This window comes from Ischnura elegans, chromosome 12 (assembly GCF_921293095.1).
Source record: "Ischnura elegans chromosome 12, ioIscEleg1.1, whole genome shotgun sequence".
NCBI lineage: Eukaryota > Metazoa > Arthropoda > Insecta > Odonata > Coenagrionidae > Ischnura > Ischnura elegans.
The window spans coordinates 52,880,569-52,901,421 of NC_060257.1; the positions used below are offsets into that span (position 1 = coordinate 52,880,569).

A 20,853-nucleotide genomic window follows, 5' to 3' on the forward strand; every position below is an offset into this window, starting at 1 on the left:
TTTTACAATAATTTATGCCATAAAATCTTTGCAAAAAAGTATTTTAGATGATTTCTTTCTCAGAGAATATCCAAATCAATTTCAATTGATTGCCTGAAGACAAAAGAAGTTGGAAAAAAACAGAGTCAAGCATTTTTTGTGATTTATTAGTTCTTGACATAATGAAATTTGGTGTGATGAAGTGGCAATTTTCTGGTCCTGATGACTACATATTATCAAGAGCTTACTGCAGTTCTTTCAACATTTTTAGCCTTACATATGCCACTATGTACTTCTGTACCAACTAAGTGCCACATTTTTGTTTGGTGTTGTTGAATCCACTGTTTCACTGCCAGCAATTCACTTACAAACTCTTTTTTTTCTCTTTCATTCTCCAACTTGAACATGTGAAATTCCTGATTGGAAAAATCAACAGGAGCCTGTTGAAGATTGGCCCATCTGTGATTGTTTGATCTCATTCCATTCTAAAGGTTTTCCATTGGACAAAGCCATTCAGTATTCAAATTTGAGACACCCATTCATAATCAATAACCTGCATATGCAGTATGACATCCAAGTAAGTATGTGTTCGAATTATGTATTTTTTCATGGTGAATATATGAATTATTTCTGGGTACATTTCTTCATCTTATCTATTTTAATCATCAAAGTCATTCATGTTTATTTATTGGAATCTCGATCCTTTTAAGTCATCAGTCTTCAAACTCTGGTGTCCTAATTATCAATGAATATTTAAATGCTGCAGCTGGGTGTATCTACTCTGATATGCCAGAAGTGTAGACAATGTACTGAATAATTTTTTTTATGAAGCCTTTATATGCTGTAAATGTTCCCATTTTTATTGGCTATGAAAGTTTTTTGTAGTAAAATTGTTAGTTTGAACTCCAGATTAAAACTCCAGTTAGTTTAAATTCTCATTTGAAGTGTCATTGAACTTGACATATGTTTAATTCTTATTTGTTGGATCAAAAAGAGAGTAAAATTCAAGGTACTCAAGAACCTTTTATGATTCAGGTTTGAGTAGGGGATTCAGGTTCTAGAGTAAATTTAGGTGTCATTTCACTGACATTTTTCACACACTAATCTTTCTTTAAAATTTTTTATTTTTATATATTTCCAAATCTGAAAATTTATTCGTGCTTTTATACCCTCTTTCAGGATAGAAGAAAAGTGTACTCAATATTGGAGAAAGAAGGTATTGAAATACCTCGGTATGCTGTCCTAGATCGAGACTCTCCTGATCCAAAACGTGAGAACTTACCAAGGGAAAATGATAATACTAATGTTGATATTGCAATTAATAATATATTCAAAGTTATTGTTACTACATGAAATTTGTGTGGGCTTATTTGCATGATTTTTTTATTATGCTAGTGAGTTTGTACCGTTGATTGTTACACGTAACCTATTCAATGCACATGTATTTTTGTGCTCATAGAGAGTAGTTGATGATGTGGTGTGGAATAGGTTCACTTTGTTGTAAAATCCACTGTGCAGAGAACTCTGTGAGACATACTGATAGTATACTTATAAATCTTCTGTTCTCTAAACGCATTAATTTGAAAATTATTTTTGTAGACGAGCTACTCGTGGCTAATAGAAGAATCTTGGACACTTATCTTGAAAGTCTTTTCTGCACTGAGAGTGGCAAGTTTAAAGTTGTGGTTTTTCTCTTTTATCTATTTATAGAGGATGAGTTAGTTTTTCAGATTGTTTTTCTTAAATTCTCTAATTGTGGTGTACATATTTGGCAATGCAGTGACTAATTTTGGATTTCACGGAGGTAGTAAATACCTTTTCTTACCCATCAGATCATGAACTTGTTGAATCTGAAGATCATGTGGAAGTTAATGGAGTTGTCTTCAATAAGCCATTTGTTGAGAAACCAGTATCTGCAGAAGACCACAACATATATATTTATTACCCAACATCTGCTGGTGGTGGTAGTCAACGTCTGTTCAGGAAGGTGAGAATTGAATTAATTTGCCTCTTTTTATTCAAGGGATAAGGTAATTGAGATTTTAGCTTTTCTTAGCCACAACTAATTCATTGAGCTCTATCAAAAACTCTCCCATTCTACATTCTACAAGCATGGGTGATCTGAGTGATAAACTCATTGAAATTTTGTGTCGATGGCACAACGGATGTGTTTCCCAGTAAATATTGAATACCCTGTTATTCTCCCTCCTTCCAGTCCAAAATATTCCAAATAAGTCCATTCAATCATGTTTGTGCATACCTCCAGTCAATGGTCTCAAAACACTGATAGTACACATTCGATTGGTCATTCCTTTGCAGTTGAATGTCTTAAGGCAACAAAATTTATTTACTAACCATGCTGAAATCTTCCAATCATGCGCTATAAGCTCATTATTTTTTTGAAATAAACAATGAAAGAAGGCCTGAAAAACCCACTGTTATCCCTTGTCAGTGACAGTATTCATGCTAAGCTTAAGGAAGGTGGCCATCATAGGCCATGCTGGCATTCATTCTTATGGTAAGCTGCACAGTTGGTGGTAAAGCCCAATCAAAAGTGAGAAAATGAGGCTATAGGTCACAATGAAAAGAAACTCTTAGCTCAATTTGAAATTTGGTGAAGACATGGTAACATAGTTACTAAGTGAAAAATTTTGCAATGGAGATGTCATTTTCCTTACTACAGCCCACATGGGGACCCAGTCCCTGATTTCCCTCAACCAAGTACAGTGGAACCTCGGTAAAGCGAGTACGGGCTATTGCGACACCTCCGCTATTACGAGAGTTCGCGGATGCACCGTCAACTGACCCTGTGATTAGCATGTAAAAGAAATCCGCTTTTACGAGGCCCCTTTGGTGTTGGCTCTCGCCATAGCGAGGGTTTCGCCACTGGAAAAACTTCTCCTTAATCTCTGTAATTGCTAGCGATCTGTTAGAAATGAAGTTAATGGAGTGCTCCGTCTCAAATTTATCTGGTAAACTATCGTTCGATAAAGAAGTAGTTAATTTTGGTGAAAATATTTTGGCCATGCCCCTTACATACTGGTTGCTATCTCCGGCTCGGGATTTTTGCGTGAGGTTCCGCTTTTACCCCTCAAACCCCTCCCCTCAAACACAACTTTGGGCACAGTGCGAAAGCATATACCGCCGCCGACAGCGCAGTTAGTTCCATATTTCCCCTAGTGAGTGCACTGTGCCCAGAGTTGTGTTTGAGGGTCGGCGTTTGAGGGGTTTGAGGGGTGAAAGCGGAATCTCTTATAAGGACCATGATTTTGGCGGGTAGGAGGCAGTCGACAGCCACAGTCGTGACACACAATGTTAAAAAGTGTAGACAGCGTAGCGTAGCGGACGACGCGGCTGGGGCCACTACAGCGCATTCTGCGGGCGTTTTCCGTAAACTAGCACCCTCCCCTACCGTACCCCCTCCCCTCCAGTCCCCATTCCACTTTTATTCTTGCTTTGCGTGTTGCATGCGGTAGGGATACTATGCGGGATATCATTTAAATAAAATCACAACATGTGCAAAGCAAATGCCCATTTATTTCATAAAAGTTCACATAAAAGTCACTCACCTGCCAAATACAATGAATTGAATAAACACTATACACAGGATGGCGAAAGCCTGACAAGAATCTCTCTATGCCTCACTTGTGTACGCATAAGTCCTCGTACCCACACACACAGCGAACTATAATTCCTCAGTGTCATCACAAATTACGGGATAAGAACACCACAAAGAAAATTCCTTTACCAGTGGCCACTTCACTGCAATGAATATGAGATTGTTGAAAAACAAAAATTCGTAAGCAAAATCAAGATCACTACACAAGCGTTAATGGGCTGAATATACGTGACTTTTTCGAAAATATAACGTTGTCAACCACTTCACACACCACACGCGCAGGCTTGAAAACTTGATGCAGAGAGAATTAAGTTAAAATAGAATCAACAACTATATACAAACAACGCCTAAAACCGTACATCGCGAGAACACAAGATCTGACCGGTCCACAGTAAGTAGATGTTTCCCTAACGATCAAAACTTTCGAAATGAGGAGACGAAATTTCATTGGCCGATTCATGATTGGTCAATGGGTGAGACAGAGGAAGCACACATATTTCATATTTCCTATTTATTATTAAAGATACCAACTGAGTGACATTACACAAGTTATGAAATAATTTTTTACGCAATAATATTTATTAATCAAAAATAATCTTACGAAACGATAGCGTTAGTTCAAGAAAACGCCCGTCAGACTGTTGTGTCGCACACTGTCAACAGTTCGCCCGCCTTGTGCCAAAGCCCTGGTCGACAGCACACCCGCACGTCAGTGAGTCGCGTAAGGAGAGAGGGTTTGAAAGGCAGACACCATGGCTCAAACGCGGAAAACACTTAATCTAAGTGATAAAATCAAAATAATAGATCAGTGCGAGAGTGGCGCGCTGTCCAAAAGTGAAGTGGCCAGGAGAAATAATTTATCTTCCTCTTCGCTGTTCACCATTTTAAAAAACAAAGATAAGATTAGGTCTGCCGTATTGCGGGAGGGCAAACCATTGCACCAGAAGCGCTTGAGGAATGGTGACCATAAAGTGTTGGAAGACGCTTTGTTTGAATGGTTTTGCCATATTCGATCTTCAGGAACTCCCGTGAATGGGCCTATGCTTAAGGCTAAGGCGGAGTATTTTAGCGACAGATTAAGAATAGAAAACTTCAAGTGCTCGGAAGGTTGGCTGAGCCGATTTAAAGCGCGAAAGGGTATATCTCTTCATAAAATTAGTGGCGAAGCATGCGCTGTGAATCCCGAAGCCATGGAAGACTGGACTCCAATACTAGTGGAATATCTCAAGAAGTATTCCCCGCGAGATGTATATAACGCCGATGAAACTGCACTGTTTTATAATCTACTCCCTGACAAAACCCTTGCAGTAAGGGGTGATTCGTGCAAAGGTGGCAAGAGGAGCAAGGAGCGATTAACAGTTCTTCTGTGTACTAATATGGACGGATCAGATAAAATTAAACCAATGGTTATTGGGAAGTGGGGTCGGCCTCGTTGTTTTAGAGGGATCAAGAATCTTCCATGCACATATGAGAATAATTCCAAAGCATGGATGACTTCCGGACTTTTTGCTCAGTGGCTAAGGGCGTTCGACGCAAGAATAGGAGGTAAAAATAGGAAGGTCGTCTTATTTGTGGATAACTGCCCGGCCCACCCAAAAATCGACCTTAGGAATACAGAACTTGTTTTTTTGCCACCTAATGCAACTAGCGTACTGCAGCCACTCGACCAAGGAATAATAAAATTGTTGAAGCATCATTATAGAACTTTGCTTGTGAATTTTGTAGTCAGGCAACTGGAACTAAAAAACTTCAAAAGGATGAAGTGGAATATTTTGGATGCGATGCGTGCTGTTGTTTGTAGCTGGGACAAAATATCAGCTGATGCAATAGCCTCGTGCTTTAAACATGCTGGTTTTTCAGCTCATCAAGACGATAAAATCGAGCTTGATAATAATTTGGAGGACCCTGAAGGTTGGGAATCGATAGAAACTCATTTCGGTTCGTGTAATTATAGTAGTTTTGTAGAAGCTGATGACTCTGCCCCCACTCGTGAGGAAATGACTGACGATGCCATATTAAATACCGTGCGCAATGACGATGTACATGTTGAATCGAGCTCTGATTCAGAGGATCTGGAGGACAGTGCTGTTGCTCTTCCACCAAAATATGATGTGTTAAAGGCCCTTGACGTAATCAATGACGTGTACAGGGCAAGCAGTGCCTCAGCAGACGATCTTGGATCGTTTACTGCTGTTGAGAAGTATGTAATGCGTGCAACGGAAAGAAAATTGAAGCAAGCAACGCTTGACTCTTTTTTAAATTAATTTTCGTTGAAATCAAATGTTTAATTACTATTTTATTTTGTGATTGAGTCTAAGTGAGTTCCCAAGCCGTGGGGGATTGAAATAACGGCATATTTATTGTCTCACACAAGTTTATTTGAATAATTTTCGTTGAAATCAAATGTTTAATTACTATTTTATTTTGTGATCGAGTCTAAGTGAGTTCCCAAGCCGTGGGGGATTGAAATAACGGCATATTTATTGTCTCACACAAGTTTATTTGAATAATATATTTTGTTTATTAATGTTGTACATTTTCTAAAGTTAATTTTATAATTTATGAGGAATTTTGCAAATTATACTTCGTTACCTATTCTAGATGCAGGTAATGTGCTGTTGGCAAGGGCGTCTGTAAAAAGTTAATGGTGCGCTTTAATTTTATTTCAAAACTTCTACATCCTTTTTAATGTTTCACAGTCATGAGAGAATTGAGAATTTTAAATTAACAAATTGATACTTATTAGATTTGTTGTCCATAGGGTTCATCAAATAAATATGCTTTTCATTTCATATATGAAATGAAAAGCATACAATATATTGTTACATATTATTTCCCATGCGTCTTATATTACCTGCTGTGTCTTGCAGCTTACTTATATATTACTGAATTGACATCTGCATATTTGCGTAATATATTTCGCGAAGAACTTTCAAGTTAATATCTTTTGTACCATAGCTAATTTTGATTGAAATCGTTCATACTGCAGTGCATGCACTCAATACATTATAGCAATAACATCGCGGGCAGAACATTCCAATTATTACTTTATTATTGTGAAACAACAGCTGTTATAATAACATTATTTTGCACGATTAGCACATTTTTTACATCAATAATGCAGATAAATGCACTTGATAAAAGAGAAAGTTTCCCTAGGCAAGGTCATTCCGCCACCTTCTACTATTTTCGTCTGCGGAAACAAATGCGATACGATTTATCGCCTACCTTCAACGAAACGAACAGGTAACAATTACCATAACCAAACAAAAACCAATGGAAACATTGGATGAAGGATACAACCGCGATACAGCATTATCAATAATTCTTGGAATTTTCAGTAAACAAATACCGTATTAATGGATTGATCACGTAAGTGCTGTCAGTGCGAAGAAAAGTGTGGCTTGGTCAGTTGTGCATCGGAAAAATGATTGACAAAGCAATGATTTTCATTCGGTACGGGGCTTATAATTTGAACGGCTAGTTTGCTTTTAAGGTAAGAATATTTAGTGATGCAAAAAATATCGCATTCTGTCTGAATTCATGCTTCAGTTTCTCAGATAAAATTATCTTCGTCCTCAAACAAATCTTGTTCATATATAAGTGTTGACAATAGGATAAAGTTTACTTGTAATTAAGTTTGTTATTACGGTAAGGAAATAATATGATGCAATAAACATCGCCTTCCATCAGGATTTATGCATACGCTTATTGTACAGGAAATATCTCAGTCGCCACACCAACCCTGTTCGTATATAAGTGTTGACAATAGGTTCATTGGCTATTATTTGATCCACCTCCGGTAAAGCGACAATTCGCTATAGCGAGTGTTTATTGGAGCACCATGGGGTGTCGTTTTACCGAGGTTCCACTGTAGTTGACAATTGGCCTGGTTTAGGGCCTCAAAAATTCAATAATTCTCAGATCTCCATTAACTCCATGTGTCCTTAATGCCATTTATCTTTCACAATTCTTTGGTGTGCATATTTTGCATTACAAGACAGAAAATGCGCAACATTTTTATGGCTGTCTTGAAAATAAATTGAACATATACAATGAGTCACTCTGCTTCAATTACAAAAAATGAATTTCACTTTTAAACTCATTAACACAGTCATTCTTTTAAAAAAAGATGCCACATTGCAATCATAAGGAATAATAAGGTTTCACCAAATTCAAATAATTTTTAGTAAAAACTTGTCAAATTTACTTGACCATAAGGGAATACAAATTGAAAATTGTTCAAGCCAATTATTGTCATTTAATGGGACATTGATTGTTTGAATTTATTTATATAGGTTAAGTGTGTAATTTTATTTATTTTTGACCATTTTCATAATTTTAAATCACTAATTTGGTGACCTTTATCACAGATTGGCAGCCGTAGCAGTGTGTACTCTCCAGAATCACGAGTGAGAAAGACTGGATCTTTTATTTATGAAGACTTCATGCCCACTGATGGAACAGATGTGAAGGTGACCTTTTGTGCACTCAGATTTTATTTTTAACCCACTTCAGAACTAGTATTGGCTTATTTTGGCAGAGAAGCTTTTAAGTTCCATCTGGGGATATTTTAATTTCTCAATTCAAGAGATTTTTTATTGTTTATTTGAGTTGAGCTAGTTAAAAGTTTATTTAGTCACCAAATCAAAATGTTCCAGGAGTAATTTTGCTAAAAAAATTTTCATGATGGAAATAAAGCAAAATTTGCAAATTTCATTTATGAATTTTAATTATCGCCCTGTTTTCAGTTTTTTTGTAGCACAATAGCAGCACACCCAGGTTATAATTAAAATCCATGAGTGAAATTTGCAAGTATTGTTTCATTTCCATTTAATTTATCATACTATGAAGCTCCCCAGCAGTCACAAAGGCAGATGGAGAAAATAGAGGTCATACATACTCTAGAAAACTTGAACCATTTGAAGTATTCTGCCAGCCCTTCACTGTAAGGGAGAAGTGACCTGGGTCAGTTTTGATAAAATCTACTTCCTGTGCTGTTACTCTCCATGGTTGTGCCTTTGAGCGATGTGTTTTAGTATCAGTTCTATTGGCTCAATTGGCAAGAAAGTATTGTCGTACACTTTGCATTGCAACATCTTATTTGTGTGAATGTGTAGCAACCCTGTTAGTGTGAAAACAATGTCACCACACCCTATTGTTAAAATTTTGCAAAAACAGCTTTTCAACATTGCACACTTTCTGGTAAAATTTTCTGTATTGTAGTGTGTGACTTGCTGTGTTGAGTGATGTCATTTGGATGTGAGGAACTGAATTATCTTCACTCACACCACTAACTGGATAATCATCTTGCATTACTCTTTAATAAGTAAATTATGCTCGGATGATGTGTTTGCAATAAACTTTTAACAGGACTAATAAAATGTATAATTTTTGAGAACTTAAGCTCTGATGTGAAGCATGTTCCTGGATTATAACTTCAGCGGTTAATGACCTTTGATTTCCTATTGCAAACCTGGGGAACAGTGTACTATTTTTGTGTATGGAAAAGTAATACCGTATTTCTCCAAATATAGTCTCCCTCTGAATAAAGTGCCCCCCTAATTTTGAGGCTTCAGTTTCAGGTAAAAATTAAAAAAATGCATTTGAAATTAGTCCCCCCTTAATTTTTACCACGGGCATTTTTGGAAAAAAGGGGGTGACTGTATTCAGATAAATACGGTAATTGTTTAAAAATTCAAAAATTTAACTAGTATGGCAACTATTCTATTTTCTGTCTGGCTTGTTAATATTTTTATGTGGTATATTCAATCGACAATCCTGATATTGGTTTGATACTAATTGCCCCTCAATTCTTCTATCATCTAATCATTTCACCCTTACAAATTTATATTTTCAGTTTGGGAACAAACATTCGATGTACAGTTTCTGTTAAACCATGCAGGTTATTCAAATTAAATACTCTTTTTCCATCTCAAAGCTGCTGGAATATCAGTTTTCACTTTGTTCATTACTCTCAAGAAAATGTGATCATCTAGTAAGAATTACAACCAATACTCAGAGCATTATAATTGTATTCTGACAATAGTGTTAAGTATAGTAGATTTAAGGATATTGATTATGCACATCTTTGTGGTGTATTTCAAGCCTGCCTTGAGAATGGCATTGAAATTCACATTGACTGGCAAGAAAAAAAATTCTCCTAGAATAGGAGTTGAATCTTGGACATTTGGCTTTCTAGACCTCTACACTATCCGTGTTTCTTCATTTTTATGGCAATATTACCAAAGCTCACTGTGATGAATGTTAGACCCTTAGGGCCGTATTCTTGGTCAACCCCACATATCCGTCCCTACATAACAAGAGGCCGCTACATGCGTTTCTCAGTCGACCCTACAGAAGTGGTGGGGGGGGTAATTCCATCGTCAAGTTCTCTGTAATGATGTAGATGATGGCACAGCACCAGTTTTTTTACTCTGGTATGTAATGATACCTAACTGTGAAACTAAGAAAAAATGTCCGATAATTTTTGGGCGTATTGTTAGGGCAATGGTTCAAGGTAATTAAACAATCAGTGTCATCTGCCAGGTCGTGTCGGTACATTAATTATCGCTACAAATATTCTCATATGGAGCCAAAAGTAGAATCTTATTGTCTTTAAATTACTTCAAAAGCTGTATTTACAAGATAGTGATAAGTACAGGGCAAATATGACCATTAACGTGAGAACTTACTTTGCATCATCAAGGTTCGTCATTCGCTTTTACCTTCCATAGATAAGTTTATTATGTGGCAAATAGTGGATGTAGCATGTATGTATAGGATGTATGTAGCAAATATGTTTTTTATTGTTGTGCATAAACGATATTGGTTTCTCAAAAGCGTACCAAGTGCCAAACGTGAAAAATATTAATATATATCCGCAGAAACAAGGTGATGTATACCACTATATTGTACTTTTTATACTTCAGCCAATTTTATTATTTATTTCACTCGATGGATATAATGTGGTAGTATTATTACCTTTCTGCTGTGTTACAGTGCATTTTAAAATGGTTCGTGTGAGCTCGTCTCCTTTAATATCCATTGTATCATAGATTATTTAATCAAAGTGAGCAGCGGACAAAATTTGACCGCCATGTTTTTGTAGGGTGTAGGGCTAGTTCGGGTACCCTACATCAAGTAGGTCCCGTTCAGTTCCAGAAACAGCCATATGTAGTGCTTGATGTGGTGTATGTAGGGCGAGATTGGTTTATGTAGGGGCTGATATCCAGGGTCGGTTGGCCCTACAGGGTTGACTAAGAATACATAGGTCTGTGGTTCGATTCCTGGTCCAGAAGAATTTTTTCCCATGGAAAAAAATGTTTGAATGACTCAGTAAATACACACTACATTTTTTGTTAATATCTGTATCTATGTACACTCTCAAAACTTTAAAAAACTATATGTTTAACTTGGATTAGAGGAAATCTTAGCTCTAACTAATAAGTGAAATTTCTGGGTCAGGTCATTTCTGAATCGCATCCGCTGCTTATCTCATAGTTCCTGACTTGGCACTAAGGTGGTATCAGGGTAACTGTGTGACCTGTAGTTGATAAATGCAACACGAAGTATTTTTGATACAAGTTGGAAGCATTTTCATCCAGAGTAGATGAATGCAATTGTACAGATACAGTTATGTTTCCTGCAAAGCATACCTCGGAAATTAAGCTGGATTATGGATATTCCCGTAGTTAGGAATTCTGGAATTGGGGTGCTCAGCTGTGGTGTAATTTTTTTGATGCAGTAAGGCCTCTGGAAGAAATATTATGCATAATTAGGTAGGTTGTGTCCCTGATTTTTGAGCCACTATTACGTCTGCACCAAGGAAGAAATAATACTGAAATCTGTATTGCAAAGAATCAAGTTAAAATGTCTGCTGCTGTGAAAAATTGGATTGAATTCGGAGCCTTCCTCTGATTCAGGGTCTAGGTTTCAGAATTTTTTAGTGGTATACTGGTATCCTGCTACAAATTATTTTATTTTCGCCATGAGATAACTCTTATTTGAAAGAAAGTCATAATTTTTCTTTATTTGACTTGGCAGTTTTTCAGGAAATCTAATTAACAGTTTTCATCCAACCTCCAGTAATTAATTGTTTTTATTTTTTTATTTTGATGCACAGGGGCGGTCTGGGGTGATTTGGGGCCCTGGAATGGGGCCCAACTTACTTGGCACTAAAGTGGGGGATTTTGAGGAAAATTTTAAGAAATTGCGTGCCCAGAAATGAATTTTGACGCTATTCAGGATCTCTAAACTTAGAAAAAAATTTGATTAAAAATAGCAATTTCATAAGAAAAAATACTACGAAATGTGAGAATTTCACAGCTTTTAAAATTTGACAATGTATTATGGTTCTATTATATTTTAGTGAATTTGCTTCTCGAAACTGCCCTGAAATCTAAAAAAGAACCTCTAAAGTAACCTTTTCGAATAATCCTTTCAAAAAAAAGCATCAGGTTCTCTTTTATCATATAACACCTTTATTTTATTTTTTTATACAAGCTTATAAGCAACTAATGAAAACGTAGAATTTTATAATAGCAAAAAAAAAACTTATGCCCCCTAAGCTCGGGACCCTCGGGGATTGCCGAGCAGCCGACTTGGCCAGACCGCCCCTGATGATGCATTGCCTGTATACCTTACTAGTATTGGTCACTAGTTAAATTTTTTTCTTTTATGATAGACTACAGAGAGGGCAGTTTACCTAGTTGGTGGCGGAATTAAACAACGGAGTACACCTCTAGGGATAAGGGTTGAATGCAACAGCACATCAAGAAACACCACATATTGGTTAAATGTGAAAAAGGTACTAACACATGTTATTACAACTACACAGTTGTTACACGTTGTGTGATTGTCGACCTGGTGGAAATAATAGCTTGTCATTTCCATTCTAATGTAATGTTGGTGCACAAAAACAGTAAGAGCCAAGAACTGAGCCGATTTATTAATTTTTGTTTCATAATTTCATATTTAAGAGTTTCTCTGTTGCATTTAGTCTATTTTGCTGCCAGGAGGCAAAATTTATCAACATTTGAAGAATGAGGGATAATAGCACTGGTTAAGGTACAGCAAAACAGCCATTGAACGTGCATTGAAGAAAACTATCATGATGTCACCTGCATGTCCCAAGGCGTTTGACATGTTCATTGCAAGAGATGCTTCTTTATAATGAAATTGTAGGGAATCATAAAAATTAGCTCATTTTATTTTATACATATTACTCAGGAGAGGTATTCAAGATGGATGCTGCAGTGTGGGTTTGCAGCAGTTGTGGCAATTGTGTTGATAAATTTTCTTTAAAAAAAAAAGGAATGTGCGAGTACTCAAAAATTCGAGTCAGGTAATTTATACTTGACTCGAGTGCTTCAAGTACCATTGCGAATGTCGAGTGGAGTACTTTCGGTGTCAAGGCCAGTAGGTTCAGAAATCTGCCAACAGGCGCTATCATCAAACTCATTTAAGAATATCGATTTTAAAGTTGATATTGCTCTATTGCCTTGGCCTGGCTGTTTCAGCATGCTTTATACATAGAAGTCAACTACCATAGCAGTCAACGTGGACATCTTAATATCTTTTCGTCAGCGGTTCTGGCTGATGCTCTTCCCACCCAGCGATGTATACTGAGTGGACCGTTGCATCACTCATACTTTCTTATGCGATACTGTTATGCCCTACCCACTTTCTGTACTCAAATGCCTAGAGTTTATGTAAAAATTGTTAAGATTTCTATGTCTAGATTAAGGTTTTTCCCGTGTTTGACAGCTCAAGTGGTGCCATCTTTTAGCCTTTTAGAGTACTGCATACTTCTGATGTTAATTGCTGTTTATTCCTTTGTCGACATTTAGTTTCCTTCTTGAACCTACAAAATAAGAGTTGCTAAGGTTAATAAAACGAAGTAAGAATGAAAGAATGACTTATTTTGGTCTACAATGCTAAGTTCTACAGTTTGTTTGCTTCATCCACTTATATTCCACAAAGATTCAAGATTCATAAAAATCCCTGTTATAATTTTTCACAAAAATCACCAAGATTCCATAAATCTTCAAATTTTCACAAAAAAATACTTGTCCATTCCAACCACACAAGTGGGTAGCAAAAGCAATTTTCTGCAGGCAGTTATACCTAAATACTGTATCATGGAGACGTCAAAACCTGTTGCCTGAACATGTAGAATAATTGGTTTTTCTGCATGAGAAATTGAAAGTGTTAAATCTTACATGATTCAGATACATATATAACCTTTATTAAAAGATACATATAAATGACTTTACCCACGGCTCTTCCTAGCAGTTTGGATAATTATGTAAATGAAAGTGTCAAAATATTACTAGGAGGTTAATTCATTTCAATTGTGCTTATGGATTTGTTTAAGACACATTAACTATCTTTCATCTCCTAATTCTGACCCAATAGGGTAGTTTCCTTCATCAAAGAAAACGAAAGGCATTGATTGCGATTCGTTACCCACCATTAGGGTATTTATTATATACAAATTATTTGGTTTTAGAAATACCGGTTTAGACGAATGGCAATGGTCCATTTTTATCCTCATTTGAAAAGGGCCAGATTGGCACCCATGCGATGCCACTCCACGTGACGTCACAGGGACCTAGTTTCTACACGAGAAGATAGGAGTTATACATCGTCTGAGATTACCAATGCATGCATGAGGCGCAGAGCTCAGGGAAACGTGTCTTAATAATCACTTATTAAAGCTGGCTAAGGTCGGAAAGTTTTCTTCGTTTGATAAGGTATGAATAATCCTTATTTAAGCCAAGCGCTACCAGCCAGCTGGGTACTACGCTACCCACTAGCAGCGTGCATCGTATCAGCGCTAAGCCTCGCCTCAAGGTCACCTCACAGGGCGGCAGCAGGAACCAGAAATACGTCACACGGAGAGATATCCAGGTTTTCATACTTACGCGTTGCGTTTTCGCGCGCTTGAAAATTTTCACTTTTCATTTAATCGCGAAAAATAGATATCGTCAATTAAAAATCTAAAAGCGTGAAATACGTACTCCAGCACCCTAATTATGTAACTGTGAGAAGGGTGAGAGCGATGTCGTTGCCGGGGGCAACGCGATTCCCACGACGGAAGGTGATAGCAGCGATTATGAAACCGTGATCGCTCTCTTTATCACGCTGCCAGCGTCATCGGCCTATCACGTTCGAAACCGATGGTGATAAGCATATGCTGACATAAAAACGAGCACTAAATGCATATATTAGGAAAAAATTGTTTATTTAATTTAAAAATGCCCCATAATCGATTAAAAACCAATGAAATCCTTAATTATTTCTACTGGAGTGCTCTCTTGACATTATTAGTTGTCCACGTTGTTCAATTGTTTTATGCGCACGGTAGTGAATTCTATTGAGCTTAATTATTTCCACACTACGACTTGGAAAGTACTGCTAATTGAAGTACATCCGTGATTCAAACGTCAATTACTTTATATCGAAGTTTAATTATCAACATTTGCCAAGTACGTTCTCCAACATGTCAACATCGTTAAACTCAACTGATTTGGGCGTTACTTCTTGGAACGTTGAAATGTTCATGGTGAAACAAAACTCAGAACTATTCCACAAAATTTTATTTTAACAGTCAGGTTAGTCTTGATAATGACGGTATAAACGTCGAAAGTAGTAGACTGTTAAAATAAAAGTTTGTGGAATAGTACTGAGTTTTGTTTCACCATGAACATCGTTAAACTCCTTTTCGATTTTTTAATCATCATAAATCAACTATTAACTACTTACATTCAAATCGCTAGCGCGATTACTCTTCCATTATCATTTCAACATTAATTAGTTTCAATCCAAGGTCACGACTTTTCGGCCATTCTCTACGATATAGTAAATATAATGACTGCAGCATCTCCCGGCGAGCATTAGCATAATGGATTACGTTATCACACATCGAAAAGTAATACTACACTTTTCCAATAACTTTACCATTATACGAGTATTATCTGTTGGCGAAGCGAAGTACTTAGCTTTGAATTGCATCTATTTTATGTTTTCGTTGTTTGTTATTGTTATTTCAAAGACTCCGCAGACGATGCATTTTCGGACAAAGATGTGTCGAAGGATTTCATTGGCTCTTCAGATTTCTCAATGATACCAACCTCACGCGCTCGTACCTATATGATACGCGCGATGACGGTAGCTTACATGATCGCGCGATACAGCGGAACGTGACAGGAGAACGTGATGGTCATCTATCGCCGTCGTCGCTGTCACATTTACATAATTGAGGTGCAGGAGTAATAATCTTTCGATATAGGCAATAAAAAAATTATAGGAAACCACCCTATTACCATCAACATTCCTCATCATCTTTTGCTTTTTACATCAGGCTAAGCATTCAGAATAGAAAATTCACTAGAGGATGGGAAAAATGAGAATATGTTAGTGCCTGCATTATCATATTGCCAGACCAAGAAATCACCAAACTTGACTCAAATGGAGATCAAAAAGTACTACTCGCACATCCCTAAAAAAATTGAATTTCACCTATGTGAAAAACTTTCTCTTCGGTTGGTGTATCTTTTCTCTCATTGTGACTATATCCTCATATGATCTGTCCTTGCTAAAGTAATGAGAGAATTGACGTGTCAACAATTATTTGGATTTGTTTTTGTGGTTATTTGAGGAAAAAGCTATGGATTAACCAGCAATGTATGTACAGGAAGTCACCCACAAATTCATTTGAAGTGCAAATTATCCACTGAGTAAAATTATTTGCCTTACTAGGATTCAAAACCCGATACCCTAGATTTGTCTCTGTTACTCTGACCCTCAAGCTACCTAGGTATCTTCTTTGTGTGCCCGTTGTTGTTGGCTTTAGACCTAGTTCTGGACCTCAAAAGCCTACAACAATCTGAAGAGGAAGAAGATGGTATGGTAGCTTTGTGGAATATCACCAAGCATGGGTTCTGAGGATCCTGTCTTAAATAGTATAATGGAAAATGATTTTTCCTCTGAAATTTTTCCATTGTGGTTCCTTCCCACCAAACTCCAGGTTCCATTATCTGTGGTATTTCCAGAGTTCAAATGAGTGTACTTGTAAGGATCCTGTAACCTATTCCCTTAACTTAATGTGTGGCTGATTATTTCTTCCTTCCCTCAAATTCTCCTTGTATGTATGTGTGACTATGTGTTATATATGTCTGTTAAAACTTTCTTAATGTGATAAATGTGTTTTTTACTCTGCAGGTTTATACCGTTGGCCCGGATTATGCCCATGCAGAGGCTCGTAAGTCCCCTGCTTTGGATGGTAAAGTGGAGAGGGATAGTGAGGGGAAAGAAATCCGCTACCCTGTCATTCTTAGCAATGCAGAGAAGCTCATCTCTCGGAAGGTCTGCCTTGCGTTCAAGCAGACCGTCTGCGGATTTGACCTGCTCAGGTGGTAAACCCCGATTAAACTAATTATTCTCTTCTCAACATACTGTCAACTGTTTGGTTGGTGGATTGGTCATCGTGGCGCAAGTATGACCTGCTTTTCATGCATGCAGTAAAGAGTCAAATGGTTTGTTTTTACATCGGTACTTACATGAAGTCACGTGGGCGTACCCAGCTAGAAGGGTAGAGGGGACAGCTGCCCTCCCACCCATAATCAATAACAAATGACAGGTATTCACAGACTTTCAGACAGGATATGTCATGAAGACTTGGTCATAGGCCACATTAGTTATAAATATGAAATATATGTACAGGTACTCAATCATCTATCTACAGGCCAAAATCTAGCTGGAAATTTTACTGTGCAGACTGATGGATATTCGCACTGTGAAGTGTACTTTTTACTTGTGATATTTTAATCTCAATATTTCAAGAACATTATTGATTATAAATTGGAACAAAATAGTGAACATTACTACTCATGGAATAAGAAATAGAAACATTATGAATTATGGTCATTCATATCATGTGAGCTTCTGGTTGTAGAAAATGACTTTGGTACTTCTACGTTGAAGAAGAAATGTTGGGAATTTTTCAAAAGTAATTTTTCTAAATAATTTTGATTGGACTATTTATCAGACTAAATAACTTTTATGGTCGAAAGTCGAATAACTGTCAGGTTAAACCTAGGTTAGTGCTTGTTAATGGTTTTAAAGTTTTGAATAAGTTTTTTTTTAACCCCAGATAAATGAAAAAAGTATAAGACATTTAACTAGGATAATTTGGTTTTATTTGCCTATTCCATGTTGAAGTGTCATAACCTTAATGGCCATGGCATGCTCCCCCTCTAGTTATGGTTGTGGGTACGCCCTTGTGAAGTCATTATGCTGCTCAATCAGTGAATATTTCTGGCATAATTTTGCTTTTCCTTGCATATCTCTTTCAATATATGGTTTACCTTATCACTTCAGTTGCACATGATAGGAAGTAGTTACAGCATTAGTTACATAATCAAATTTCTTGGGTTTCCTCCAATTTTTCTATCATAAAATAAAGTTATGGATCAAAATTTGATACAGAATGCTTCTTGTACTAGATCTCCATTTCCAGCTGTCCCAATTTTTATGGCAACCAAAACAATATATTAGTTTTGTTGGTTTATATTGGTTCGTTATTTAGAGTATGGTGCATTTATCAAGTTTGATTAATTTTCAAATGAGTGTATAATTGCTAGAATAAAAGCTATTTATGATTGGAGTTTCATGTAGTGCCTCTTTACGATACTATACTTAACATTTGCTGCTGACTAAAATTTTCAGTGGGAGAGGATATTTATAATTACAAAAAGCTAGTTTTTTTTATTGGTAAGCATGCTGCATGCATGGGAATGTTGCAAGAATGCTGTGAATTAGTTAATTTAGGTGGCTTGGAAACTTCTAACAAATAAAGATTGTGGAGCAAACAGTATTGGTACAGTTGTTCTGTGCAATTTATGTATGTATTGCAGTAAATGTATTAAGTTTTATTCATACTCCTCTATAAAGGTCAGGTGTCATAGTACAGTGGAACCCCGATTTATCGTTCCCGCATTCATCGTTTTCCCGCATTCATCGTTCGCCGTCCCTGGTCCCAAAAAAGTCCCATAAAGACAATGTAATTTTTTCCCGCATCTATCGTTCCCCGAAGTATCGTTTTCCCGCATTTGTCGTTCGAAGATCACGGTCCCGATGTATTTTTTTCCCGCATTCATCGTTTGACAAAAATGAAACGACGTATTTACGATGTGGCATTCGCGGATTCGACCGGCACATAGTATTAATCTTCCCCAAGAGATGGAAGCACCATAGTGCCCTCCGGAGCAGCTCGGGGCCGTGGGATTGTCTACGTTGCACAGTTCTCACCGTTCTCACAATCAGCTACCCCCCTCCCGTCAGCCCTTGTCCCCCACCCCCTCTGACTCTTTCTTCCTCTCTGAAACCAACCAAGAGGCATTTAACGACCCGGGTCACGTTTCGCGACGGGTTCGTGTTACGAAAACCATAACTCATTAGCTCCGAAAGGAAATATCAAGTTACCCGAGAATGATAGAAAAGTATTTCACCCCTCCTCCTTTCGCTCCCCCGACCTTTTTCATATTCAAAGCTCACATTTCTGGAAGCCAATTGCTGTCTGAGTCACCTATTGGCCCCAAAGGTGAGTAACAAATGACTGGTAAAAGACGAGGCAGACGAAACTCGATACCCTGGCATTTGAGCTTCTCGGTGGTTGATCCAACATTTTTTTCCGTAAACAATATCAGATAACAAACTATGACTTGCTATAAATCTCTCTTGTCAGATTCACAAACATAGGGATATCTCAGGATATTTTGTTACACACTTTGGTCGCGCTTCACCCTCGACAATCGGCTCAGCGTCAGTCCCGAACTTCACCTCGTACGAGTGGTTCCGTATTTTCCTGTGTTCGCTGAATTAAAGCCAGTGTTTTCTTTGAGGCTTTGCGAAGCCTGGTGTTATTTTTATTAGTTCAATTTTTATTCGTCTTCTGACCATGGCCGTCCCGATGAAGCAAAAGAGAAATTTGAAAGATCGTCTCAAAATAATTGAAGAAGTGGAAAAAAATCCGAGGGAAAAGCGAGTTGACATTGCAAAACGTCTCGGGTTGCCAGCAAGTACATTGAACTCTATAATGGCCAAGAAGAGTGAGATTCGAGAGCAAATAGACAGATGTGGAAGCGCATCCAAGAAGAGAAAGACTGGCAAGGAGTCTACATTTGCCGAATTGGAAACGGTGCTCTTCAATTGGTTCCAGCAGGCACGGGAGTCTAATATTCCCGTTGATGGAGTGATATTAAAGGAAAAAGCGAAGATTGTTGCCACCCAATTGAACGTCGAAAATTTTAAGGCTTCCAATGGCTGGATAAGTCGATTCAAAAATCGACATGGCCTTGTATTCAAGAAGCTGGCAGGAGAGAGTGCAGAAGTAAATGCTGAAAGCACGGATGACTGGCTGGAAAGTCTGCCATCGATTCTGGAGGGCTACGATCCAGGAGATGTGTATAATGCGGATGAGACTGGTCTGTTTTTCAATGTGCTTCCTGATAGAACATTGGCCTATAAAGGAGAATGCTGCCATGGAGGTAAATTATCCAAAGACAGGCTAACGGTTTTGCTTTGCGTGAATAGTGATGGCAGCGACAAGCAAGTGCCGATTGTGATAGGGAAATCGCCAAAACCAAGGTGCTTCAAAAACATAAGAAAATTGCCGACAAAATATTACGCAAACAGTAAATCATGGATGACAACAGAAATTTTTATTTCGTTCCTCCATGCATTAGACGCGCAAATGGGGGGGCAAAATAGAAAAATTATCCTCTTTGTGGATAACTGTGCAGCACACCCCAAAGACACGTCTTTTTTGAGGAATATTAAAGTGGTACGGTTCCCAGCAAACTGTACAAGTACGCTCCAGCCACTTGACTTGGGGATTATACGCAGTTTAAAAGCGTACTATAGACAACGCCTCGTACAAAAATCCATTTGTCTTATGGAGTCAGGAAAGGCAATGAAGAAAAAACTAAACGTACTTGAAGCACTCCACTATATTATGGCAGCATGGAAACAAGTGAGCCAGAACACAATTCAGAATTGCTTCCGTAAAGCTGGGCACAGATACCCGATTGATAATAATGAACTTGCAGATGATGATGTTGATGATTTTGGTCAAGACTGGGAAGAAATGTGTAGAGCCCAGAAATACGATTTTCAGAGCTACGTAGCAGTAGATCATCATGTGGTTACAAGTGGCACTGAAACCATTGAAGAACTGTGCGAAGCGCACA

At 37.6% G+C, this 20,853-nt stretch overlaps 1 protein-coding gene across 16 annotated transcripts in view; it reads left to right on the forward strand.

Annotated features, from left to right (window-relative positions):
- Nucleotides 1-20,853, forward strand: part of LOC124168927 (inositol hexakisphosphate and diphosphoinositol-pentakisphosphate kinase) — a 99,249-nt gene that overhangs the window by 15,661 nt on the left and 62,735 nt on the right. For 11 of the 16 annotated variants that reach the window (XM_046547330.1, XM_046547332.1, XM_046547323.1 and 8 more), the window contains 6 exons: nt 416-556; nt 1,159-1,249; nt 1,579-1,647; nt 1,812-1,966; nt 7,972-8,073; nt 16,826-17,019. In XM_046547330.1, coding sequence (XP_046403286.1) covers nt 416-556; nt 1,159-1,249; nt 1,579-1,647; nt 1,812-1,966; nt 7,972-8,073; nt 16,826-17,019 — 752 coding nt within the window. The remainder of the gene's footprint in view (nt 1-415; nt 557-1,158; nt 1,250-1,578; nt 1,648-1,811; nt 1,967-7,971; nt 8,074-16,825; nt 17,020-20,853) is intronic. The other 5 variants (XM_046547335.1, XM_046547336.1, XM_046547337.1 and 2 more) reach the window with 3 other exon arrangements.